Source organism: Orcinus orca, chromosome 6 (assembly GCF_937001465.1).
Source record: "Orcinus orca chromosome 6, mOrcOrc1.1, whole genome shotgun sequence".
NCBI lineage: Eukaryota > Metazoa > Chordata > Mammalia > Artiodactyla > Delphinidae > Orcinus > Orcinus orca.
Genome location: NC_064564.1, coordinates 16919191 through 16944659, shown reverse-complemented (window position 1 = coordinate 16944659; position 25469 = coordinate 16919191). Strand labels below are relative to the sequence as shown.

General features: G+C 36.4%; 1 protein-coding gene across 5 annotated transcripts in view; it reads left to right on the top strand.

Annotated features, from left to right (window-relative positions):
- The window catches only part of PPP2R2A (protein phosphatase 2 regulatory subunit Balpha), an 83433-nt gene that overhangs the window by 46064 nt on the left and 11900 nt on the right, over positions 1 to 25469 (top strand). For 4 of the 5 annotated variants that reach the window (XM_004270682.4, XM_033429785.2, XM_033429786.2 and 1 more), the window contains 2 exons: positions 8095 to 8192; positions 21110 to 21275. In XM_004270682.4, the coding sequence (XP_004270730.1) occupies positions 8095 to 8192; positions 21110 to 21275 (264 nt within the window). Of the gene's footprint in view, positions 1 to 8094; positions 8193 to 9168; positions 9188 to 21109; positions 21276 to 25469 lie in introns of those variants that run through there. The other variant, XM_033429788.2, reaches the window with a different exon arrangement.

Sequence of the window (25469 nt, the reverse complement as noted above, 5' to 3'; positions counted from 1 at the left end):
GGAGACCTCTTTATTCTGAACACTTGTAAACTTTCTGATGGTTCTTTTCTAGGCCTTGTGGAGTGGCACACCACATGTCTTCAGATCAGTACTAAACCAAAGATTTTTAGTGATCTCTGTAGATCCCTTGAACTTTCTCTTTGTACTCTATCCACAAAAATCTAGCTGCTTTGGCTTTCCCTAACCCCCAGTTTCTGACTCCACAACTCGGTGAGGTTGCTGGCCTATGTTTGGATTCTTCCTGACTCACTGCACTGTCCAGGTGGTAAGTTAGGGCAAATACAGGGCTCACTTACTCTTCTCTAAGGGTTCACAGTCCTAAACTCCATGTTGTCCATTGTCTGAAAACAGTTTCATATATTTTGTTCCGTTTTCTAGTCATTCATAGCTAGAGGTTGAATCCAGATTGTCTTACTCCCGCATGGCCAGAAGCGGAAGACCAATTACAGATTTTTAATTTTGACTTCTGTCTTTCACTTCAGCCTTTTGAAAGAGGAAGTGCAAAGTTAACTTCACATTTTTATTGGTACTTTTTTGGGACATCTTCGTTTATGCAGTTAGCTGTAGTGTTCTTTGTTAACCTTTGTTTTTACTGAAATGTAACAAAAAGGAAAGGAGACTGATTACCTAGTAGAGTTTTGTGGGAAATTAAATATTATTTGCAAAAAGGCAAGATTCAGTATAGTCAACTTGCTAATAAGCTCATTTTCTTCCAGGTGTGAAAGTTTCATTTGATACCTAGAAGGCCACGCTGGCAGGTGCTCTTGCAGCAAGTCTTCGCAGACGCTTGCTTTTTTCGTCAGAGCGGTCCCTTTTGAGATAATATCAAAAATGTAGAATTTTAAGAAACAGTGGTTATTCATAGAATTTTTGTGAACCTCTTGTCATGAGATTTATGCTATCTTGTGATGCATAAAGTAGCTAGGCCTGAATTTTTTAGAATTATTTGCTGCAGCAATGTTTATAGTATTTTATGAATTTTAACCTTTAAAATTTTCTTCTGTGTTACTTAGCTTTAAAGACTAATCATATTGAGGGGTACTTAGCACAGTACCCAGCACTGTGTAAGTGTGAGCTGCTCTTATGGGGGGGCTCTTAATACTGATGTCTCAGTGATAGCACAGTAAGTGCTCAGTAATGTTTTTGTGAGCAAGTGAATTTGCGACACGGGTTAAAGTATATGCATTTTTTTCTGGGCGGAATAAGAATAAATAACAGGTTGGACCAGGTTAAGTTAAATTTAGGATTAAGTAAAAATGTTTGTGATCTGACATAATTTTATTGAAAAAATACTGCACATTCTTGTTTCATTAAAAAGTGTATCTGTATTTAACAATAAAAATTCTCTTAGGTCAGTAAAAAAATTTTTTTTAAATAAAGACTAATCATATTGAGAAAAATACAGCATCAGGTTTGTCAGCATTCAGTGGATGCTATGTTAACTGTTTCAAGTGAAACTTTTGGGAATCTATAATCCAGATGGGTAAAAATATGTAAGCAGCTTATTCTAGTTGATTCCTCCCCATTTATTTTTAAAATGAAGGGAGCATCTTTATATATTTACTCAGTCTTTATGCTTAGAATTCATTTTATAATTGTTTATTTTGCCTTACAATATTCCTTCTTTGGTTCTCTTAAACATTTACTAAATCTTTTCTTGGTTAACTGTTTATCTGTTGTGATTACATTCTGCTTTAAGCCCCTTTAGACGGTAGAATTTCGACTGGATCACCCAGCCCCTTGAATATAGCAGGTGCTGAAAAAAATGCTCAGTTTTATGGTAGGGCTACAAGTAACTGTAATGTGGTCATTAGTAAATAGTATAAAGGTGATGTAGTTTGACTCTAAATGTTTTATTGAACACGGACATTTTGGCAATGAAAAAGAAGCAGTAAACTGAACACATATATTATTTCTTTATTCATCATCCAGTGATTTATAGGATTCTGTGCTGCCACCTTATCCATATGATTGTTCACACCTGCTAAATTTGAATCTTGGCTCTGACACTTGACAGAGGTGTGATAGGCAAGTTACTTAATCTCTCCGTGCTTTCGTACACTCCTATTAATTGAAGATGATGTCTATATCATAGTGGTATTAGAAGGATAAAATGAGGATATATGTAAATGCTCACTTAGTATAGTGCTTGGCACATTATAGTTGTACCTGTCTGTAGACAGTGTGTGCTTTGACATTAGTTTGTTGTGTCTCTGTACCCACATAAGTCATATTTGTTCATTTAATGTTAATATCCAATTATATTAATATTCTAGAGCAGGGGTTGAGGAGCATTTTTTGTAAAGGGCCAGATAGTAAATATTTTCAGTCTGTCTCTGCTGTTCAACCCTGCTGTTGTCAAGTGAAAGCAGCCAAAGACAATATATAAACAAATGGTCATGGCTGGGTTCCAATAAAACATTATTTACATAAACAGCTGGTGGGCCATAATTTTCCAACCTGTGTACTAGAGGTTACTTTTATATTTCCTCATTATCGGATGTTTGAAATACGTTCAGCTTATTTCATAACAGGCACATCTCAGATATTGAGGGTTTGGCTCCAGATGACTGCAGTAAATAGAGTCACATGAAATTTTTTGGTTTCCCAACGCATATAAAAGTTGTTTGCACTACACTGTAGTCTGTTAAGTGTGCGATAGCATTTATGTCTAAAAAAACAATGTACATACCTTAATTGAAAAAACACTTTATTTAAAAAAACTGCTGTCATAATCTTTTTGCAATAGTAATATCAAAGATCACTGATCACAGATCACTGTTAAAAATAAAATAATAATAATAATGAAAAAGTTTGGCATATTGAGAGAATAACCAAAATGTGACACAGAAAGGAAGTGAGCAAATGCTGTTGGAAAAATAGTGCTGATAGACTTCGTCCTCGCAGGGCTGCCACAAACCTCCAATTTGTAAAAAAACGCAGTACCTGCGAAGAATGGTAAAGGGAAGTGCAATAAAATGAAGTATGCCTGTATGTAAATAATTCACCTATAACCGTGTTGGTACTAATTTTAATTGGTTTCTTTCAAATTATTTATTTGGACTGTAGTCCTGAAATGGAATTATAAAATCAATGAGTAACCCCATAAAGTGTCTTACAGTGCAGGAGTTGAAGTATTTAGAGAATGTCAGAGCTAATAATAATTTGATCACTTAATATTTAGTCATTATTGTTAATTACTACCATTTATAGATACTATCTATTAATTTTCCCTCATCTGATTTTTATGCTGAGCGTGTTATACTTTTGAACCTTCGGTTGTCTGATTGATTGTGTCCTATTCTGTTTATTAGAGTACATAAGAAATAGAGAAGGTAGGTAACAAGGGGATGGTGTGGTGTGCCTGATGAAGTGAAAAAAGACCAGTAACACTGCTGTTGTCATTCCCACCACCACCAATTACCGTTCCACCCCCAAAAGAAAGTGATTATTTCACCTTCTTAGGAGGAAACCTGGGCGCTGACAGTCTAGAACGAAGAGGTTGGAAGAAATTAGAGTTCCATTTTGTGTAACACATTATAAATTCCTTGGTTTTTATTAATAGTATATAGAATATCATAACAAAGGTCAAAAACATTGTGTTAAGTTTTCTTACCAAAAATCAGATTGTGCCTTTTAAATCTTGCTTTAGTGTGTGCCTAAAATGGCTGTGTGTTGACTTAAGGCACAGTAGGACCGTTGTCTGATGTTCTGATAGAGTCCTTCCTTTTTATTAACTGTATTAGAATGTTCTTTAGATGATTAACACAGGTGTTTTTTTCCATTGTGAAATAACATTTTTATTGGTCATAGGAAAGATTCTTATTTTTCTCTTTAGAAGAGGAAGTTTTTTGTTGGTTTATGAGAACAGACCTAGTTGATGTGTTATTACCGGACCCTGCCTTGAGTTCAGTAATATGACTCTAACAGTGAGGTTAATGTCTTTGCCTTTTTAAAGTATATGATAGTGACTTTAATCTCAAGAGTAAAGTGTTCTCAAGTTTTTGAGGCTTTCATTAACAGTTTGTTTTAAAAATAGTATCCAGGAATCTAAATTTTCATGAAATGCATTTATATTTTCAGCCTGCTCCTTGAGGTAACAATCTGGGTGTGTGTGTGCACGGTAGTTCTGTTTTACCCATAGTGCACTGTTTAAAGGTTCAAAATTCTCCTAGTTCCAGCATTCTTGGCTTTGCAGTAGAAGTCAGTGTCCACTCTGTAATGTTTTAGACCTAGGCTGTCCAGTATGATAGCCCCTAGACACATGGCTAAAGTTAAAACTTCAGGAGCCACATGTGGCTAGCGATTACTGTATTGAACAGTGCAGATATAGGACACCTCCATGGGAATGAGAGAGTTCTGTCGAACAGTGCTGTTGTAGACTTCCTGCAGTCATCTACTCTGTAATATTTTTCAATGGCATAGGAATCAGAACATTAGAAGAATATTTTCTAGGAGCAGAATTACTGTTACTTTCAAATACATAGATAGCAGTGTTTGACCAACCTCATTTGGGTATCAGTGCACATGATGTGGGAGCACTATTTTTAGAGCCATGCTTCCTCATCTTTTACACATCCTGGCACACTTGAAAACAGAAATGTTTGTATGGCACACTGAGGTAAACTGAGGTAAAGAGCTTTCTCAGAACTGGAGGTTACAGGTTTGGGTGCTTGCCGTATCCAGGCAAACCCATATCCCCTTCTTGGCACGCCAGGGTGTAGAAGCACATACAGCTCAAAGCTCAGTTTCATAGCATACTCCGTAACGGATTCCTGGATATTTTTCTTGGTCTACAAAGCAGAATTTGATCTTATTCTCCCTTTTATTCATCATTTTTATATGTCATATTCTCAGTGAGACCTTGTGAGATCTAGGCATTTTACAACTCAAAAAAACTTTAAAAGCAGTCGTACACTTGGAGATTTAATAGGTGTTTGTGTATATGGTGGCTCTCTCACACATGTGTGGATGGCCAGGCATCCAGAAATCATGGTGTTTCTTTTCTCCCCTTTCTTTTATTGTGGGGAAGGAGGAGGGAACACCATGGCGTGGTACCTATTTAACTTCATCATACAAGGCAGGAAAATAATTTACTTATCTGAAATATGGCTATATTAAATATATGCAGTATAAAAATCACAGCAAGGAGGCCATGAGTCTGCCTGCCCACCCCTCCCCCAAATAAAATTCCTCTACACTACTCACTAAGCGTCAGTGGCTTGGTTAGCTATTTCTAAAATTTTCTGTTTGTTCATTGGCTTTTGGCAAGATAGTCACAAACAGTAGTGTCTTAAAAATATCTAAAATGAGAAAATTGTATGCCTTTCACTCAATATTTCTCTCCCTCAAGGATTTAAAGTGGGTTGACTTTTATGGTATAGATCTTTGTTTCTTGTCGTTTCCTGACGTTCAGCCTCTCACTGTGTAGGCCATTTGTTTCTAGGGTTCCTCAGCCTGTCTCAAGTGTACCTCTTAGAGTTTTGTACCCTTGCTGCAAAGCTGGTTTGGTACTAAACACGTATCATTTCACTTTACTCTGCAGTTCTTGTTGTAAAATAACCATTCTTAGCATAAGAAGTGACACATTGTAAGGGCAGATGTCTTACTATTCCTGTTGCGTCCTGCACTAAATTATTGGTCTTTTCCTCTTCTCCTTCCTCCCCTCCACACCCCATGCATGTGCTCCCCCCATGCACGTGCACACACGTCTCCTTCCCTTCCCCATCCGATGTTCAGTGACCTCATTATAACCAGCTATGTGAGTCAGTAACGTCTTCAGTACTTGGGGGTATTGTGCCTGCTGTTTTATTCCTTGATTCTTGTTCTGTCTCTAAGAATAATACAGGTGTGGAATCCCTACTGCCACCACCCCCATCCCAGATCTCCTCAATCCTCTTATTATAATGATCTCCTTACTGACTTAATCACCTCTAGATTTCCCCCTGTCCAGTTCACCTAAGGAAGATCGACATTTCTCCCCATTAGAAATGGAGCCCATCCTGCAGCATTCTGTCCTCCCTGCTTTTTACTACTGCCCAACAGAGAGGCCAGCCAGGCTGGTCATACTGTGATCACTGACATATGCCCTGTTAAGTCTTATCTGTAATAGTTCATCTACCTAACAAGGAATTAATTTAGGTGGTTGCAACAATTTGGACCTGGGGAAAGAGGAAATAATTTAAATACTGAGCCTACTCTTCCTGTTATTCCATTGAGTGAAAAGGAGAATGAATCTGGAGTTGGTATCGGGTGTGAGCATTTCACCAAGCCAAGAGCATACACTACAGTCGAGAGATAAGGTGTTTTTGGTGAAGCATGACTTTATATTCAAATTAACTAGTTCATTTGATGAGTTAGCCAAAGAAACCACAAGCTATCAATGCTGTAGGGAAAATTGGCTGAGTTGGACTTAAAAGAACAAGAGAAAGAGTTTACATTTCCAAAGTGGTGCCTGTCTGAGGGATTTGAATTTAAAGATAATTTTTACTATGTATGGCTTTTACCTTATTCCCTGATTTTAGAATCTAACCTTCAAATAAGATGTAACTATTTGTTCTGATATTGTTAGCTCCTACTTACTTTCTCTCTGTAACTATACTATAATGTGCTTTAAGTGCAGGGACTATGTATGTTTTTAATCCTTTATTATATTTACTACAGAGGTAAATACAGTACAGAGCACCTAATAGAATGGCTTTTAAGTATTTAGATGTTGGGCTTTACAGAATAGTACAGTATATTCAGTTTTACACCGTGGTGTTGCATTTGCATGTAGTGTAAACACTAGATTTATTCTTTCCTCCTGATACCACCGGCCACGGTGAGTTGTCTGGGCTAAAGGTTTTAACCTGGAGGTGGGATGCTGTCCAAACCTTTTGAAATTATATGCAAATTTTTGTGTGTACTTAAATATGTACAGTTTCTTGGGAGAGCATGTGAACTTTCAGTAGGTTCTCAGAGTGTTCCAAAAAGGTAAGGTGCCTTGGACCTAGACAATGGAGGAAGCAAAGAAAGCTTTCTAAAATCAAGCTGAACTTGGAAAAATCACTAAAATGAAAAAATGGTAGAATGCTGTGCTGGACAGGTTATTGATATGATACAATACATTGGTCAGTAAGTTTTAAAATTTAAAGTATACAGTGTTCTTTACTATATAAAGTTACATTTTAAAATTCTTACGGTTAGCTAATATAGGCAAGAAAATGACCCTTCTCTTATGGTAAAAGTTTGATTGTTTATGTAACATGCGTATGATAGGGTCTTTCCTAATATGGCATAATGCTTGTGAAAATGGTGAATTGTTTAGTGTAATTGCTTTATCTTAATGCCCAATTCTGTAACTTAGATTTTTTTCTTTAGGAAAATGGCTCTGGTGTCAAAAAGCAAGGAAAAAAACCCTGATAATTTTATTTGAACTTGACTGTGAAGTTAGCACCGACTTTGGGTGTAACATGACTGATTCTAGTAGCCCCTGCTGTGTTTGGGAGCCACAAGAAGAGCTGTGCATGTTGAAGGTGCATAGCACAAAGCATTGCTGGTATAAGTGTGTTCTATTTGCAAACATTTGTTTAAGAAGCCATAATTTTAATTTATATATTTATGATTGTTAAATTTCCACCTGCAATTATTTTTACATTTTAAAAATTTCCCCATTTTATTTATATCTGTCTTAATTTTATAGACCATTTTTGGGTTTGCATAAAGAAGCTTATCAAAAGTATATCAGAAAGAAAATTAGCACAATAATTATCGATATTAATGTTTAATGGTGCTGTCATAGAATGTTTCACAAATTGTTGATTTCCTTACATTCATGAATTTAGTGAAATATTAATAAAGTGCTTGTGTTTATTATTTGTCGTGTTCCTGTTTGTTAAAATAGTGTCACTGGTTTACTCTGGGGAGTTTTTTTTCTTCTGGGTGAAGCAAAATATTCATGAAAGAACTTTAGATTTACTTTATTTCTGATGGCAGGTTGATGTATAGACTTGGAATATATTAGGAAAAACATGCTAAGTTCTCATTAAGAAACTCTATAGTGAGTTGAGAAAGAACTAATGTCTTTTTTTCATTTTTGTTTCACTTATACAGCAGATATAATTTCTACAGTAGAATTTAATCATTCTGGAGAATTACTAGCAACCGGAGATAAAGGTGGTAGAGTCGTCATCTTTCAACAGGAGCAGGAGGTAAGTATTTAAAGTTTAATATCTAAATTTCAGTTTGCTCTTGGGACTGGAGCTTATGCTGGAGAATCTCATCAGAGGATGTTGGCAGATTTGTAAAGTGTGTTTATCGAGCAGAGTATCCAATGTATAGATGGCTCTGATTCTCTTAGCTCTGTGTGTGTGTATGTGTACGTGTGTGTGTTGTTTTGATTTAATTGTGAGAAGATTTGGTTAGAGAAAGGGGTGGGAAGTGTGGAATAAAAGATTTTAACTGGTTTTAAAGCCTTGGCCCTCTTTTTTTTTTCCTCTTAAAATTCCATAAAAGCAAAATTGCTTTGACCTCTTTTCAGTGCATAGTTTGCTTTGTGTAATTGGGGGTGGGAGCGTAGTTTAAAGAAAAAGCTGCTTAATTATTTTGACATCAGTTTATACTAATACTACTACTGTGATTTAAGTATAAAGGTTTTAAATGACAGTTGCATGTATACGCATGTAACGTAATTTATAAGCTCAGTACCCCTCTTAAAGTGGAGTTGATTTGAAAATTGTTTCCCTTTCTCTTTGAAGAAAGGAATTTCTCATTACAGAATCTGTGATTAAAGTAGGGTTTGGTTTTGTTTTGGGTACAACTTAGGCACACTTCTAAATCTGATTGACAAGATTTCTCACTAAAATTTTATGCTGAACAAAATTTGTCACAATGGATTTTCCCTTAGTCTCTCCCTCCATTTGTAGATCAAAGTTAAACCTTTATCATTTGTTTCCAAACATTCTGCCCCTGTCTATCTATAAGATATTCAAGAAGAGTTAAAAGTAATGTGGATAAAATGCAGGGTTTTACAAATAGATGTCTAAATCATAACACAGAGTTAGCTTTTAAAGGATTGTGAAATTCCTTAACTAAGCAAGAATCTAGTAATAATACTACTACTTTGCACTTCTATAGCGCCTTTGACCTGAGGATCTCAAAGTGCTTTACAAACACTAATGAATTAATCCTCACAACACCCAGTGAGGTAGGTAATTTAATTTTAAAAGAAATGATTAATAGTGTCTGATTCGAAGATGCACAAACACTAAATATGTCTCCTTTTATTTATTATTTTTTTTTGGTTGGAAGAAAATATGAAAATAAGACTCAAGCTTTTCTTGACAGAGAATGATCATGTGGGAAGGGGGGCAAAATCAGTTTTCTGTTCCTGTTTTCAAGCAGCTAAAAAATGTGACCATAAGAATTTTGAAATACTTAAGAGTCGAAATGGAACCTTACAGGTCATTACCATTTCCCTTTATTTACAAATGAGAAAGCCAGGCTATTAAGAGATCACTTGATTTCTTCGTGGCAGAGCTAACAACCAGAACCCAGAACTTCCAACATGTTATCTCTCAGTGCGCTCTAATGTCTTTCATGTTAGGTAACCAAAATGTGAGTGTTAATTTTGTTATGCAGAATTTAGAGCTGGCTTTCCCGTAGGCATTTTCTGCCCTTCCGTGTATTTTTTTTTTTTAACTGAAAATTAATGGCAGTCTACACTTTTGTTTTAAAGAAGGGTGTTTGGAGAAAAGCATTTAAAATTAAGTTTGCTTCCTAGGCACTTCCATCTTGAAGGGCTTTACATTGAGGGTTTCTGAGAGAGCCTACATTTCAAATGGGGGCTTTGTGTTATTTAAAAGTGTAAGTTGTCTGTCATTCTTAACTGCATTTAAGAGTTAAAGACAAAAATTAATTATCTGGAAACTCAGATTAGTAGCGTGTCTTTTGAAAATTATTTAATGTAAATATCAGTGTATTTTTTAAGGGATAGATTAAATAACAAAGATGGTAATTATTGGCTTTCCCTCTTGAAACTTGATCTTGTTAATATTAATCTGATGCACTTTACCTAATATATTTTCCACATTTTTAAGCCCCGTCTTATACTGGAGCTTCTAATATAATGCTGTCTTCAGGACATTCAGCGTCTATGTCATTGGTTATAAATGTGTGTACCTTACATTTATATCAATACCTAATATATTTAGGTTAGATTTTATGAGTTCATAGCTATACGTCTGTAAAATAGTGTTACAGTTTAAAAACTGGAAGAAAGCCTAGAGATAGTCTTTTCCTAATATTTAGGTAAATCCTAGCAAAAGTTTACATAACAAAGTTATATTGCTTAGTTTAATAGCAAAGCTCTGGGATTAGAACTTGGATCTCTAAATTTTAATCCAGCCTTTTCTAACAACCACAGCTATTATACATCCATTCCAAGGTACACTGGCGCTTAACAAGTGAGCATTTCTTAGACCCTGATGATGATGCTAGCTCTCTTTGCAAAGCACAATGATGCTTGAACTATCGCGTCTGCAGTGTCAGCGTTCCTGGCTAAAACTCACTTGACTGGAGATTTACGTATTTCCACTCACTCTTTTTATTGCCCTTAATTAAGAAGAAAAGATCATACTGTAGCAGCAGTGAACCTTGCACATCAAACTTTGACATCTTTAACCCACCTTTCTGTCTCACTTTTACCCTTCAGGTGTGGCAGGTCCCCTTCCTGTCATCCTGTCAGGCACACTTTGCTGCCTGTCCATCTGTTTCCCAGGCAGAGAAACTGGGTGGTCAATAAACAGGGTCTTCATTCAGTTCGAGTATATTTCAGCCTGGTGTTCCTGTAACATTTTCTGCTGTTATTTAATAGTATTTTTATAACTAACACGTTTGAATAGTTTTCTATTTGACAGAATCTCTGTGATAGAAGCAGGGTGTGTAGGGAAATTGAGGCACAAGGGTAAATCGATTTTAGGCATCATGTGCATCACATGGTCAGAGTCCAAAATTTTGAGTCTAATCCAGTGTTCTTTATAGCATGTCCTGAAATAACTGACCCATCTTACTAATTTTCACAGCTTGTATATAATGGCTTTTGACAACAAAGTGGATGGTGGGATACATTCCTTCTGATAATGATAATTTGGAGGGAGATTCCATGCAGCTGTTACGTTGTGGTGTTCCGTAGTTTTTAAGGGATCTTTGTTTCTGTGGGTGCTCATATTAGGTGATCAGTAGTTGTTGAGGTAGTTGATTTCCTGTTGGCTTTGGATTGCTCAGAACTTCTTCTCGTTCCTCTGAGGCTTTTTGATATACATGATAAGCTAAAGTGTTGGGGGAGGGTTGATATTTTTAAGGGACAGTTAAGGATAAAAGTGAGCAGAGAGGTGGTTCCTTTCTGATTTCTTTCTGGATCGTTATGCAGCATTTGTTTTCTGTTTTCTGTGACTGCTGGTTACTTTCTAGGATTTCTTTCTCATTTTTTTGTTCTTAATGTGGTATTCCCAAAACTCCTTAACAGAGTACAGAAGAAAGCTTAGTGTGCTTATCTCAAAAGATGGATAGTATTGTTAATATGTTTGTATTCCCTTTCTGAATTATTTAGAAAGACTGGAATGGGACTCAAAATCAAGATGTGGTGTAACAGAATTCAATATCGTTTATAGAAAGGGCTTGGTTTAGTCAGTTGTTTAAGTGAAGGGACAGATCCTACTGTTTTAGAGTGATGTGGCACTGTTCACTTAACATAGTACTTCCCGTGCGCCAAGCAGAATAGCAGATTTAGAGACATTGGAGAGTAATGGTTGAAGGGACTAAGGCTGTAAAGCCAGGAGAAGAAGAGACTACGAAGAGTCTTGTAACTTAAGGGTTCATGTGGAAGAAGAGATTAGTTTATTTTGTGTATGGAAATAAGTACACAAGAATTGGATGCCCATCTGTCAGGAATATTGTGGAAAGAATATGAGAAGTTCAAGAAAATACTACCACTGTGGTTTCTTCCAAATCAAAATATCTATAAAATAAGCTTCCTTTTCTAAGCTACCGGGCTTTACCTGTCTTCATTTTTCATTCAATTTTTTAATCTAAGGTTGTGCTTTCAGAGTACAAAATGTTAGAATCACCTAAAAGTGCAGCTAACCACCTAAAAATTTTAACCAGAATGTTAAAATGCAGATTCCTAGATTGCACTTCAAAACCACTAAGTCAGAATTTCTGGAAGCCAGAGAGACACCATCACTTTTCCTCTTTTTATTTATTTATTTATTTATTCATTCATTTACTTACTTACTTTTAATAAACTCCTTTGGGGACTTAACCTGTTAGAAAATTAAAATTAAAATTGACTGCATTCCAATACCAGGATAATGAAGCTCCAAAATACAGCTTCAAGTCTATCTTTTCTAAAAATATGTTTAAACTGTTTTTCCAAGATAGATCATGCATATAGAAAAATGCGTAGAATTATATGTGTACAGTTCTATGGATTTTCACGACAAATACATTTGTGTAACTATCATCTGGGTCAAGAAATGGGATATTGCTGGCACTCCAGAAGCCTCTCTATCCTGTCACTACTAGCCCCTATCCCGAACTAACCGTGAATTTGTTTTGCCTGTTTTGAACTTTATATGTATATGGTGTGTTCATAGAAATTAAGAGCTAAAATTTATAGGGTTTGCAGGGGTTCTTAATCCTTTCTGTGCCGTAGCTTCCTTCAGTAGCCTGGTAAAGTCTGTGGACTTCTCAAGAATGTTTTAATTGCATAAAATACATAGGATTGTGAAGGAAACTATTGAAATATATTTTTCAATTTATTAAAAATACTTATTTTTGAGCAATATGTGTTTTTTTGTGACTAACAGCTGAAGTGTGATTTTAAAACATGTCATTTCTATAGTGACAAAGTCATGGTATTGCTAATACTGTGGCCTGCTGCTACATCCATAATTGAAAGAAATGCTGAATTTCAGCTAGAGATTAGTAAAAGTAACATGTAAATTTCTACCACATCCGAGTTTATAAAATCCCATGGACCCTTGGGAGTTGAGTAGTCTGTGGGCCCCAAATTTGTAACCTCTGGTAATGCAATCTCTTTTTACCAATAAAGAAACTGGGGGGCTCAGACAGCAGGTTTACTCGTGGAAAGTTGTACAGTTAACAAAGAAGTGAACCCTTGCTCTAGAACCCTTATATCCCAATTCCCTGTCCATTGCTTTTCCCATTCTGACATGGGTATAGCAACAACAGTTTATATGCCAGACCCTCTGCCAAGCTCCCTAAATCTTATTAATCTTCATAGTAAAATAACGAAGATGTTATGCACACTTACTATGTCTCAATTTATTACAGATTTATAAATGAATTGAGATTTAGCGAAGATAAATGTCTTCTCTAAGATCACACAGCTAGTCAAGTAGGTAAAAAAAAAAGCTAATTCTGTATAAATTGGGATGAACATCCACAATGAAGAAAAAATCTTACTCCTCTAAGTAATGAGCCTAAGTGGTATAAATCACACAAGAAAATCAGTTTCATTAACTTTATAGTAATGAGAAAAGTACTTATCAGACTTTTTAATAGTAGCCATTAAGGTATGATGTTTTCTCTATAGAGGCTTAGAGAAGGAAAAGTTGGAACGAGTTTGAAAGACCTGCACGTTTAAAGACCTGGGTTCTAGTCCTCATTTGTATTTACTCATCCAGCCAGCCGCCCCTCTTGTTCAGCCATCTGTTATCCAGATTGCTAGTCTCAGTTTACCTCGTAATATTCCCAGTAATTAAAATTTTTTGCCCTATGCCCTGCTCTTATTCTGTGTCATGCTTTAGAAATAAATTATCCTGGGTAGTTAGATAATCTGAATAATAGCACATTGACTATTTTAGATTTTGGCACCCATAACCCCCATGTTGTTCAAGGGTCAACTACATTTTGAAATATAAAACAAATGGTTGTCTCTAACAAGTAATAGAATTAAAGGAGCATTAAAAAACAGTAACTAAGTTTTCTTAGTGCTCTATTTGGAAGCTTAAAAATGTCCTTTTTTTGGGGTTTCCCTGGTGGCGCAGTGGTTGAGAGTCCGCCTGCTGATGCAGGGGACACGGGTTCGTGCCCCTGTCCGGGAAGATGCCACATGCCGTGGGGCGGCTGGGCCCGTGAGCCATGGCTGCTGAGCCTGCGCGTCTGAAGCCTGTGCTCCGCAACAGGAGAGGCCACAACAGTGAGGCCCGCGTACCGCAAAAAAAAAAAAAAAAAAAAGTCCTTTTTTTTCTCATTTTTATGTGATCAAAGGAAAATACATTTAATGTTTCCTAAAATTTTTTATGTTTTGGTCTAGGAGCAAAGTAAATATTTTCTGTATTTTCACAGAGTTTCATTTAAGGCAGAGGAAGTTAGTAAAAACACAAGGCAGTTTTTTATATATTTAGAATTAGCTGTTATAGAACATCAAGTGATGTTCCTTCAAAGAAGTCATTTTTAACTCTTGATTATTCTTAATATGTTTATCGTGGAAAATATGAAAACTGTGTATCATTTCCACAAAGAATAAGATAAAAATCCAAAATCATCCCATCACATGAATAGAGATCAATTTATATATCTGTGTTTATTCTGGGGCTCTACTTCGTTTTGTAGAAAAAGTATCATGTTGTATGTATCATTCTGTAACTTCTCATGTTTTCTTGCATTAATCTCAGTCTCAGTCAGGGAAGTGAAGAGACTATTGCAAACCCTGAGTGGAAACAAGTGCATGTGTCATTTGGAAGAATCATAGTCTGTCTTTATAACTTAAATGACACAGTTTAACAAACATGTAGCTTGTGGAATCTGCAGACGGTATTAATTAGCAAGGAAGCATTGCGCATAAATTAACATGGTTGAGAAACATTGATCTCCGTATGAATTTAATTGGCTCTATAGCATTTCATAATTTACTTGACTTAGGTTGTTTATGCATTAAGTTGTTCATACATCTTTGCATCATTGTTTTTCATTAGGTTATACTTTGAAGTGGAATTGTTCAGTACCTTTTTAAGGCTTTCAATAAGTATGGACAAATTATCCTCCAGAAAAGCTGTGTAAATTTATACTTCTCTCAGTAGTGTATGACTTTGTCCATATTCTCATCATTAAAACAGTGGTCATTATCATGTTTTTTTATTCTTCATCAGTTTAAAGGCAAAACATTATTCCTTAATTTTGAATACTAATGATGATGAGTAGTTACACATATATTTATTTACTGATCATTTTTTAGGTAAATGACCTTTTCATCTTTCAGAGGAGGGTGTTAATATTTTTCCTACTTATTTTTAAGGACCTTTTACACATGAAAGGTAGTAACCTGTTGTCTTAAGATGCACTTTTCCCCCAGTATACTTTTTTTAACCTTTAAATATTCTTCCTAGTTGGACAGACGTCCACCTTTCTCTGCTCTTTGCTTTCATTTTTATACTTAGAAGCTCTTTTTCACTTCAGAATTATATAGAAATTTGCCATTGTACTTTCTTTTGGCTGCTTTTATTTACTTTTAATTATTCCCTCTGGAATTTATTTTTGTGTAAGAAATGAAGTTCTAATTCTCTTTCCAAATGTTTGTTTGGCTCAAACATCATTGGATTTTACTGCTGTTTTATATTCTGTTTTGGCTTGTCTGAACCTCAGAGGCATACTTGAGGTCATGACACTACCATTATAGATCATGGCGAGGCCCTTTCTTTAAGTAAACAAACACGTGCACGCATGTGTGTAGTCACACGTACGTTAACTTATTTGCATAATGTGCTCCCATTCTCCCATGCACCTCTCCCTTCATAGATAACCATTTGAATGTGTTCTTATAATTTGTATTTTGTTTTTGTGTGCTGTTTGTTATTTAATTGTGGCAAAATATCCATGTGTACAATACAATTTTGCCAACCACATATACATTGTTATGCAACAGAACCCCCAGTTCTGCATAACTGAAACTCTGTACCCCCCGAACAGCAACTTCCTTCTTCCTCCCTCCAGTCCCTGGCAGTCACCATTCTTTCTGTTTCTATGAGGTTGACTACTTTAGATACCCCGTATAAGTGGAATTATGCAGTACTTGTCATTTTTGACTGGCTTATTTCACTTGGCATAATGTCCTTAAGGTTCATCCATGTTGTAGCCTATGACAGGAGTTCCTTTTTTTTTTTAAGGCTGAATAATATTCCATTAAATGTATATTATACACACACACACACCACATTTTCTTTATTCATTTATCAGTCGATGGACATTTAGGTTGTTTCCACTTCTTAGCTATTGTGAATAATCTCATTTGAGATTCTGTTTTCAATTATTTTGGATATATACCAGATTGCTGGATCATATGGTAGTTGTTCTTTTTTTTTTTCCCCATCTGTGCCTTGTGGCATGCAGGATCTTAGTTCCCTGACAGGGGATCGAACCTGTGCCCCCTGTAGTGGAAACGTGGAGTCTTAACCACTGGAACGCTAGGGAAGTACTTTTTTTTTTTTAATAAATTTATTTATTTTTGGCTGCGCTGGGTCTTTGTTGCTGTGTGTGGGCTTTCTCTACTTGCGGTGAGCGGGGGCTACTCTTTGTTGCATTGTGCAGGCGTCTCATTGTGGTGGCTTCTCTTGTTGCGGAGCACGGGCTCTGGGCACACGGGCTTCAGTAGTTGTGGTGCACGGGCTTAGTTGCTCCGTGGCAGGTGGGATCTTCCCGGACCAGGGCTCGAACCTGTGTCCCCTGCATTGGCAGGCGGATTCTTAACCACTGCGTCACCAGAGAAACACTATTTTTTTATTTTTTTGAGGAACGCCCATACAGTTTTCAAAGTGGCTGCACAGTTTCTATGCTGTATTTTTTTAAAAGCTGTATTGAAATATACACAGAAAAGTGCACAAAACACTAGTGGATTATCACACACAGAACTTCCCATCCTTCCTTTAACCTTTCTCATTCCCCTTCCCAGTCATTCCTTTCTCTTTCCTCCCCTTGTAAACCTGTCTTCTAACACTTAGTTTGGCTTGTAGTTATAGAACTTTTTATAAATGGAATCTACAGTAAGTATTTTATGTCTGGCCTTTTTGCTCAGTTTATGTTTGTGTAATAATTTGCTCACTTTCATTGCTATATAATGTTCTTTTGTAAAACTGAACAATTTGTCCATTCTGTTACAAATAGATGCAGACATTGTGGTTGTTTCAGTTCATGGCTTAATAATGCTGCTGCGAACACTCTTGAGCAGATTTTTTGGTGCACGTTGCCATGCATGAAATTATCATGTCATGGGGGGGTAGGCATTTAGTTTTAGTAGACAACACAGTAAAAAGTGGTTCTGCCAATTTTATTCTCATGAACAATATATGAAAATTCTGGCTGTTCCACATCTTTGCCAATGCTTTGTATTGTCAGTAATTTTAAAATTTAAATATTGGGAGGTTATGAGGGTATCTTATGGTGGTTTTAATTTGTACCTTTCTTGATTAACGCCAAGGTTCAGCATCTTTTTATGTGTTTATTGGCCATTGGATATCATCTTTTGTGAAGTGCCTACTGAAATCTCTTGCACTTGTTTTCTGCTGGGTTGTTTGTCATTTTTCTTACTGATTTGTAGGCTTTTTGCACTTTTTGAATATATGAACCCTTTGTCAGTTGTATTTGTTGGAAGTATCTTCCATTCTGTGACTTACCTTTTCATTTTTTCTGAATGGTATCTTTTGACAAATAGAGGTTATTAATATTAATATAATTCAGTTTATCAATGTTTTCTCTAGACTTAACTGCTTTTTCTGTCCTGTATAAGAAATACTTCTCTACCCCAAGGTCCAGGAAGATCTACATTTCTGTTATCTTTTAGATCTGTGCTCTCTAGTATGGTAGTTAGTAGATCCCTGTGGCTATTTAAATTTTAATTAATTAAAATGAAGTAAAATTTAAAGTTCACTTCCTTAGTCACAGTAGCTACATTTCAGGTGCTCAGTAACCACATGCGGCTGGTGGCTACCATATTGGACAGCACAGATACAGGCTATTTGCGGAAAGCTCTCTTGGACAGTGTTGTACTAGACATATTCACATTTATATTTCTGATTCACCTGGAATCAGTTTACATGAGTGGCTTGTGGTGTAGTAGGGGTCAGGGTTTGTTTTATTATATATGAATAGCCAATTAACCAAACACTATTTAGTGAGAAGACCATCCTGGCTCAGCAGTGCCACTTTTGTCCAAATTCAGGCCTGTTTCTGGGCCATCTGTTCTATTCCATTGGTATATTTGTCAGTTCTCATGTGAGCACCACACTGTCTTCATTGTGGCTTTAAAACTTGATCATGATATAGTATCCTTTATGTATTTGTGGCTTCTGTTTCTGTCCATGTTGAAGTATGTGATTTTGTTTTTGTGGACTGTGTTTTTTTAATGTATGTGAAGAATACTCTGTCTTGCACCTCATTCTGTGTCCTACTTTATCACTAAGAGCTGTGTTTCCGAGAACCTTCTGTCTTGCTGTGTGTGCATCTAACCCATTCTTCGTAATTTCTGCACCATACTCCATTTGCCAGGTTAATTCCAGCTTCCCTTTACCATACTAGTGCCACCTTTTATTCATACTTTTTGCTTTTATTTTTGTTCATTTAGAAAATTTTTATTGAATGCCTGTTATATGCCAGATACTATTACAGGTGTTGGGATGAAGCGTTTCTAAATTCATTAAGAAGATTTCACATAGATAGATTGTGGGGTTAAGAAAATAGACTCTGGAAAGCTGTGCAAGAAAAACCCAAATATTGAAGCATTCTAGAATGTATCATGATTCTCTCTGATTGTAGGAGAGTTTTTAAAACAAAAATAAAATAGCCTTCTTTGACTTTGATGCATTCTTGTTCGAGTGGCACAGTGTTGGAGGACATGGGATTATGTTCCTTTTTTTTGTTTGCTCAGTGTACTTAGTTCATGCAGAGAACAGTGCTGTCGTAACCATTATAATGTAAACATCCCTCCCCACGTTTTAGGGAAAATCCCACTGTCTGCTAGGGTCCGGCTCTGCAGTTCGTTAAGTCAGTCATTGTTTTATGGCATCTGTTTTATGACATCTTTCATTTGTTACTGCTGCTGTCATCTCTCCTGTTATTTTTTGTTCTTATCCATTGTCTTTAAAAATTCACTGTAATTTTAGCATAGTTTCAGGAGAGAGTGCACATGCGTCATGTATCTTTAACTTGTCAGCTGTAACTTTCTCCTTGTGTGGTGTGTGTGTGTGTGTGTATATATATACGTATATATATATATATATATATATATATATATATATATATTTTTTTTTTTTTTTTTTCCTGTCGGAAAGAAACAGTGCTTCTTGCAATCCATTGAGACGGCCAAACACCTCCAATGATTTTGTTTCTGAATCATGTAATAGATCATGTTTAGACCCATTTGGTTATTCCTGAGTCTTAAGGATGATGTTATTTTTCTGTTGTAGAAAATATTTTTATATGGTTGTGCTTTTCTTTTCCTTATCATCAAATACAGACCCTGATAAACCTAGTTTCTGCATATACCTTGGCCTTGCTTACCTTGGCTCTTTGTTTTGCTTACCTGAATTATATGGACCTTAGTTTCTACTTTTGACTAAAGTTTCACACACACAAGTTACAAGAAATTAGAGATTCTGTGTTATTAAATTTCTCTGTACCTCTGGGACCTAGTGTATATAGTACTGTAGTCTCTAGCTTAAGTTAAAAACACTGCATTATATTGTAGCTTTTTTTGGAGAGTAACATGACAAACGTTTAGAGACTGAGTAACTTTCAATGGAAGACTTACAGAATTTCTTCTGGTGAGATATTAGCATGTACATATTAAATGGGTTAGGTTATCAGATTTGGTGTAAGAGTATGGTAATGAGACCAAGGTTCTGAGTTTGATTTTTACCCTTTCCATATCCCCAGTGTGGATTATGTTCTGTGGTATGCTCTGCATTCTCAGTATTGGCAAACCCACTCAGTAATAATTGATACTACTGTCAGAGGACCCACATACAACTGTAACCATGAATGATCGATCCAGATAATCAAGCTACTGGAAAAAAACAACCCAAAACATACACTTACAAGATGATGATTCAATAAAGTTTTCTTTTTATAAGGAGAAATAATAATAGTGACTAACAGGTCATTCTTATTATCAAGTAATCTTAAACGTTTCATTTGCTAATTCACTTTTACTTAAAACAGTTCATTAAAAATAATATCTTTTAAACTATTTTTCCATTGGTTTTTTGAACTAGACATTTAATGTTTTTGGTGGAAAGGTTTTTGATTATGTGATGATGGATTAAAAGGTAAAATTCTGAACATGGTTATAATTCTCATTTTTGCTAAGGTAGTGTTAACTGAAGAAGTTCACAGGTAGTCTCTTTATCCAATAGCTTAAATTATATTCACTCACACTGATACTAAGTGAAATAAATCGTTGGTGCGTGCTAGGCTCATAATATAAGAAAGATAATTCAAGGAGGGTACGCAGTTGTTGATGGGGTGAGGCCTGCTGGGTATTGCTGAATGTGGGCTCAGTGGGTAATAGAGCCCTGTAACTCTGGTCTTGGGTGTGGGGGGGTCGGGGTCAGATGTGCTGTTGCATTTATGAGAGCTCTTCTCTTAAAGAGTTTTTCAGCAGTGAATTGACCTAAAGGCAGGCATGAGAAAGGGAAAGGAAGAGGACAATACATCATGTTAAGTAACAGATAGAGAATTGATCCTTAAAACAGTGGGCAGAGAAAGAAGGTGTGCCTCAGCCAGCTGTTCCTGATGAGCTTTTCTTATTTAATCTTTACTTTTTGTCATGTATGCTCAGTAGTCCTCTGTACTATGTCATATACAAAGGTAAAGTAATCAGCAAAATGATCTGTATTTTAATAACACTTTTCCTCATGAATTGGGCCTAATTATTAGGCTTTATTTAGCTTTTCCTTTTTTTTCTTTTAAGCATTTGTATTTATTCCTTGAAAGCCTTTAAATATAAAAAACAATATAATGTATATAAGATTCAGGGTCTGTTGGAATTGATATATATGTTTGATTAATTTGAAATATTTCTCAACTGGTCCAAATATTTTTGTTTCCATTTTAGAACAAAATCCAGTCTCATAGCAGAGGAGAATATAATGTTTACAGCACCTTTCAGAGCCATGAACCAGAGTTTGACTACTTGAAAAGTTTAGAAATAGAAGAAAAGATCAACAAAATTAGGTGGTTACCCCAGAAAAATGCTGCTCAGTTTTTATTGTCTACCAATGGTAAGTGTAAATTTTTTCTTTTCATATGCCCAGTATGTACACATAAGCCTGTAGGATGCTTTCCCCTTTTCAAAGAGGAGTAGTTGTTAAGAGATCTCCGCAGATAGACATTTGGAAATATTTTTTCCCTATATAGAATGTAAACTCTTCTTTTTTGTCTTCCCTTTTTTATTGTCTTTTAGTTTTTAAATTCTATGAAAGAGATCCTCAGGCGTCCACTTCTTTTAGTCCACACAGTTTGTAGTGAGAAGAATGAGCTTTACCATTCGGTTTGGGTCAGATCCTGTTTCTGCCACTTCTTGGCTTAGTCGCCTTGGGCAGGTTACTAACACTGAATCAAGTTTCTCTCATCTGCAAACTGGAGATGGTAATATCTGTGTTACAGTACGGCTGTGAGGAGCAGATGTGGTGACTCCTAGTGTCCATAGTGAGTGCTCAGTAAATATTAATTGCGTTTCCTCTTCCTTTTTAAGTGTGCCTAACTCTCCAAAGAGTATTTCAAACTGTAAATACAAAACACTCTGTCAAAGGACGGCCCCCATTCCAGGATATTCTCTAGGAGAACGCTCTTCTTACTTGATCCCCATCCAAGAAGGACACAAACCGGAGTTGACTCATTGCCTTCTTCCCAGCGAGCCTTATGGCTGTAAGAAGATGCTTCTTATACTGTTTTGTTTGTTCAGGAAACGTTATTAAGTGAGGGTTAGAATTATATAATGACTCTACCAGGATTTAAAGTCCTTTATGACAGGTTAAGAAGTGGGTCATTTCTTTTGTTCTTCTAAATTTTTTTCATATGAGTTGTTGTGACCTGGTTTATCCCTGTGGATTTGAGTCTAAAGAGAAGCATTAGAGTGATTGAGGGTTACGTCCAGGTGTTCTGGGTAGCTATAGTCTGTAAAAATTTAGATTAAAAGTTTTTTGAGGCTGGCACAAGGATTGGGGAAAACCTCTCATTTTCTCATCCCCTCGGTGTTAATAAAATCAGATTTTAGCACCTAGACCTCACCATTCTTTAGCACTTGCAGAATGTAAACTCAAGTGACTTCGGGGGTGACCCGGTAGACAGCATTAAGTGCTGCCCTCATCCACCTTAGTCCTTATCACCCATTGTATCCAATTATTGGAAATGCATTCCCCAGAATGATGCCACTAGCTGACAACATAAATGTTCGCTTCCTCTTAGATGCCAATTTTTCTGATTGTCAAAGCTCTCCCTAACAAGTCCATTGAAATCTGTACCATCTACCCCCTCTCTTTTCACATAAATTGCATTCCCCTCTCTTCTTACTAAAAGAAAAATAAATAGAAATAATGATTTAAAGCTTGTAACTTAGAGCATCCTAGATGGAGGTTATATGTTTACTCATGTCGCATGTTGGCTTCTAATCTTGGTTCAGTTTTAATTTACATAGGTAACTAAGTTATTTCAAATAGCACTTCAGATACTGCTCTTTGACACAAATAATATGTAATTATACCATTTACGTAGTTTCTTCTTTGGAAGTAAATGTTCCAGGAAGTGTGTTTGCTCTTAGTAATTTTGGCGGTTCACTTTTTTAAAAAAATTAACTGATTAATTAATTTTTGGCCGCGTAGGGTCTTCGTTGCTGTATGTGGGCTTTCTCTAGTTGCGGCAAGCAGGGGCTACTCTTCGTTGCAGTGTGCGGGCTTCTCATTGCGGTGGCTTCTCTTGTTGCAGAGCACGGGCTGTAGACACGCGGACTCAGTAGTTGTGGCTCACAGGCTCAGTAGTTGTGGCGCACGGGTTTAGTTGCTCCATGGCATGTGGGATCTTCCCAGACCAGGGCACGAACCCGTGTCTCCTGCATCAGCAGGCGGACTCTCAACCACTGTGCCACCAGGGAAGCCCTAGAGGGGAATTTTTAAAGTACAAGCTGAAGCAGAATAATGAAGCCCCATATACCCAACACCCAGCTTCAGTAGTTCTCAGTTCATCACCAACTGTTTCTCAGGTACTTCTCCTCCCCCTCCTTCTCAGTATTATTTGGAAGCAAATCCCACTTCAGTTCACTTATGGATTAAATCTTAAATCTCTTTCAGTTCTTATTTATATCCACACGTGTCTTCCATGCAGGTTTCCATGTGCTCCTCTGTGATTTGAGATAAGGCATCATTTAACCAGGCGAGCCTTTCTAGACACTAAACCCTACAAAAGCTCAGTGGAAGGAGAAACCATTGGAAATTGCAGTGGTTGGGTCGGGTTATGTGAATCTATGTAATATTTTTCTGTGGACAGAATCAACAGTGTTTCCCAAATAGGATTCCTGTGTCAATTTGAAAAATCATTGATTAATAATACAAATTATTTTAAAGGACACTACACAATGCATTGTAGGTTTTTGTCTTTTTGTTGTTAATGAATACTAAGTAAAATACAAATTTGGGGGTGGGGGCTGTATTTTTTGTGCTAAAAGTAGAGTCCATTGTGGAAGGCTAGAACAAGTATGGACATTTTACAAACTGCTGTGTCTGGGTATGGTGAGATAGGAAAAAGGATGAGAGGAGTAGGACTTAAAAATCTGTATCTGAAAAGCTTTATTCTTTGAAAAGAGAGAAAGCAAATATGGAAAAATGTCAACTTCTGTTAAATCTGAGCAGTATCTTTCTGTTATTTCGTATAGTTTTCTCTGTGAGATATAGCATAATAGTACCTTTTCCCCCCACAGGTAATGGGTCTTATACTCACAAAAAGATTAGAAACCACCGGGGAGAGCAGTGGAAAATAGGACCAAACGTTCCAGCTTTGAATAACCCAAATTAATCTTACTTTCATCTTTGTATTGGCTTTCCATGATCATCACAAACTGTTCAGTGTTTCCCAGATTGTTTCTTTTTTTTTTTTTTTTTTTTTTGGTATGCGGGCCTCTCCCGTTGTGGAGCGCAGGCTCAGTGGCCATGGCGCACGTGCCCAGCTACTCCATGGCATGTGGGATCTTCCCAGACCGGGGCACGAACTCGTGTCCCCTGCCTTGGCAGGCAGACTCTCAACCACTGCACCACCAGGGAAGCCCTCCCAGATTGTTTTTACTTAAATAACTTAATAGTCACCTTCTTATAACTTATTCACAATGTTTCTTCAAGTGGTCTCTTTCTCTTTCTCTTTAGCCTTCTTTTGCCTTTCTCTGAATTCTCTTCAGTTTCTCTACATTGCAAAAACATCCAGCTCTAATCTGTTGACCCGGGTCCTTGAATATATGAATAATACAAAGTTCACTCGTAAACAGGTTGTGTTTTAACAGCTTATTATTAAGAAGCTTTTTGGATTTTATGTAAAAGCTGCACACCCACAGAGGAGAGTTGGTGGCATGGTTCTCCCTGGTCTGACCCTCTGGTGAGGGGGGTGCTGGGGTTGTGGACTTCTTTAGTTATCAGTGTTCACAGTGCAGGGAAACACTGCAGAGCAGTGGTTCTTAACTTTTTGGAAGCAACAGTTCTCTTTGAGGAATCTAATAATCTCCTTCACAGAAAATGAATATATTCACATAATCTTGCACGCAGTTTTATGGAGTTTGATTATTCTCATGTACCTCTAACTGTGGACCAAAAACTCCAGATAAAAAGGTCACTACTGTAGAGCATAAGAATTTTGATTTCTTTTAAATTCCGGACCTGCCTTGTTCCCAGGCACTGCACTAAAATTGTGTAGTACTTCTGGATCCTTTGTTTATGCCATTAAAGGTTGTAAAAAGTCTCTTAAGTTACAAATTTTATCACTTTAAAATTTTTGTTTTGAAGTTTAATTTGCTTTAAAAATCTGTTTACCCAAGTTATCTTCTTTCATTTTTCTTTTTTTTTTTTTTAGAATTTTCTTCTTATAACACTACTAGGAACCACAAACACTAATTATGTCTTATTTCAAATGTTTGATAAGTATATCGTGATTTATTTGGATCTTTAGTAAGGATGAAGAATTTGAACAGGCCATAAGATAATCATGGGGACGTGTATGTGCCCGGGGGTGTGTGTGTGTCATCCTTATCATATTTAGGTGATAATTTCTCCCAAAATGTAGAATTCAGGCCTTGGCTCATTTATATTACAGATTTGGGGACAGGTTAAATATTCTAAAATATATCATTCTTTACCTAAATTATATAAATATATATAAACTAAATAGCACACAGAAAACACATATAACTTAACTGCAATATAACTGAAAAACAAGATCAC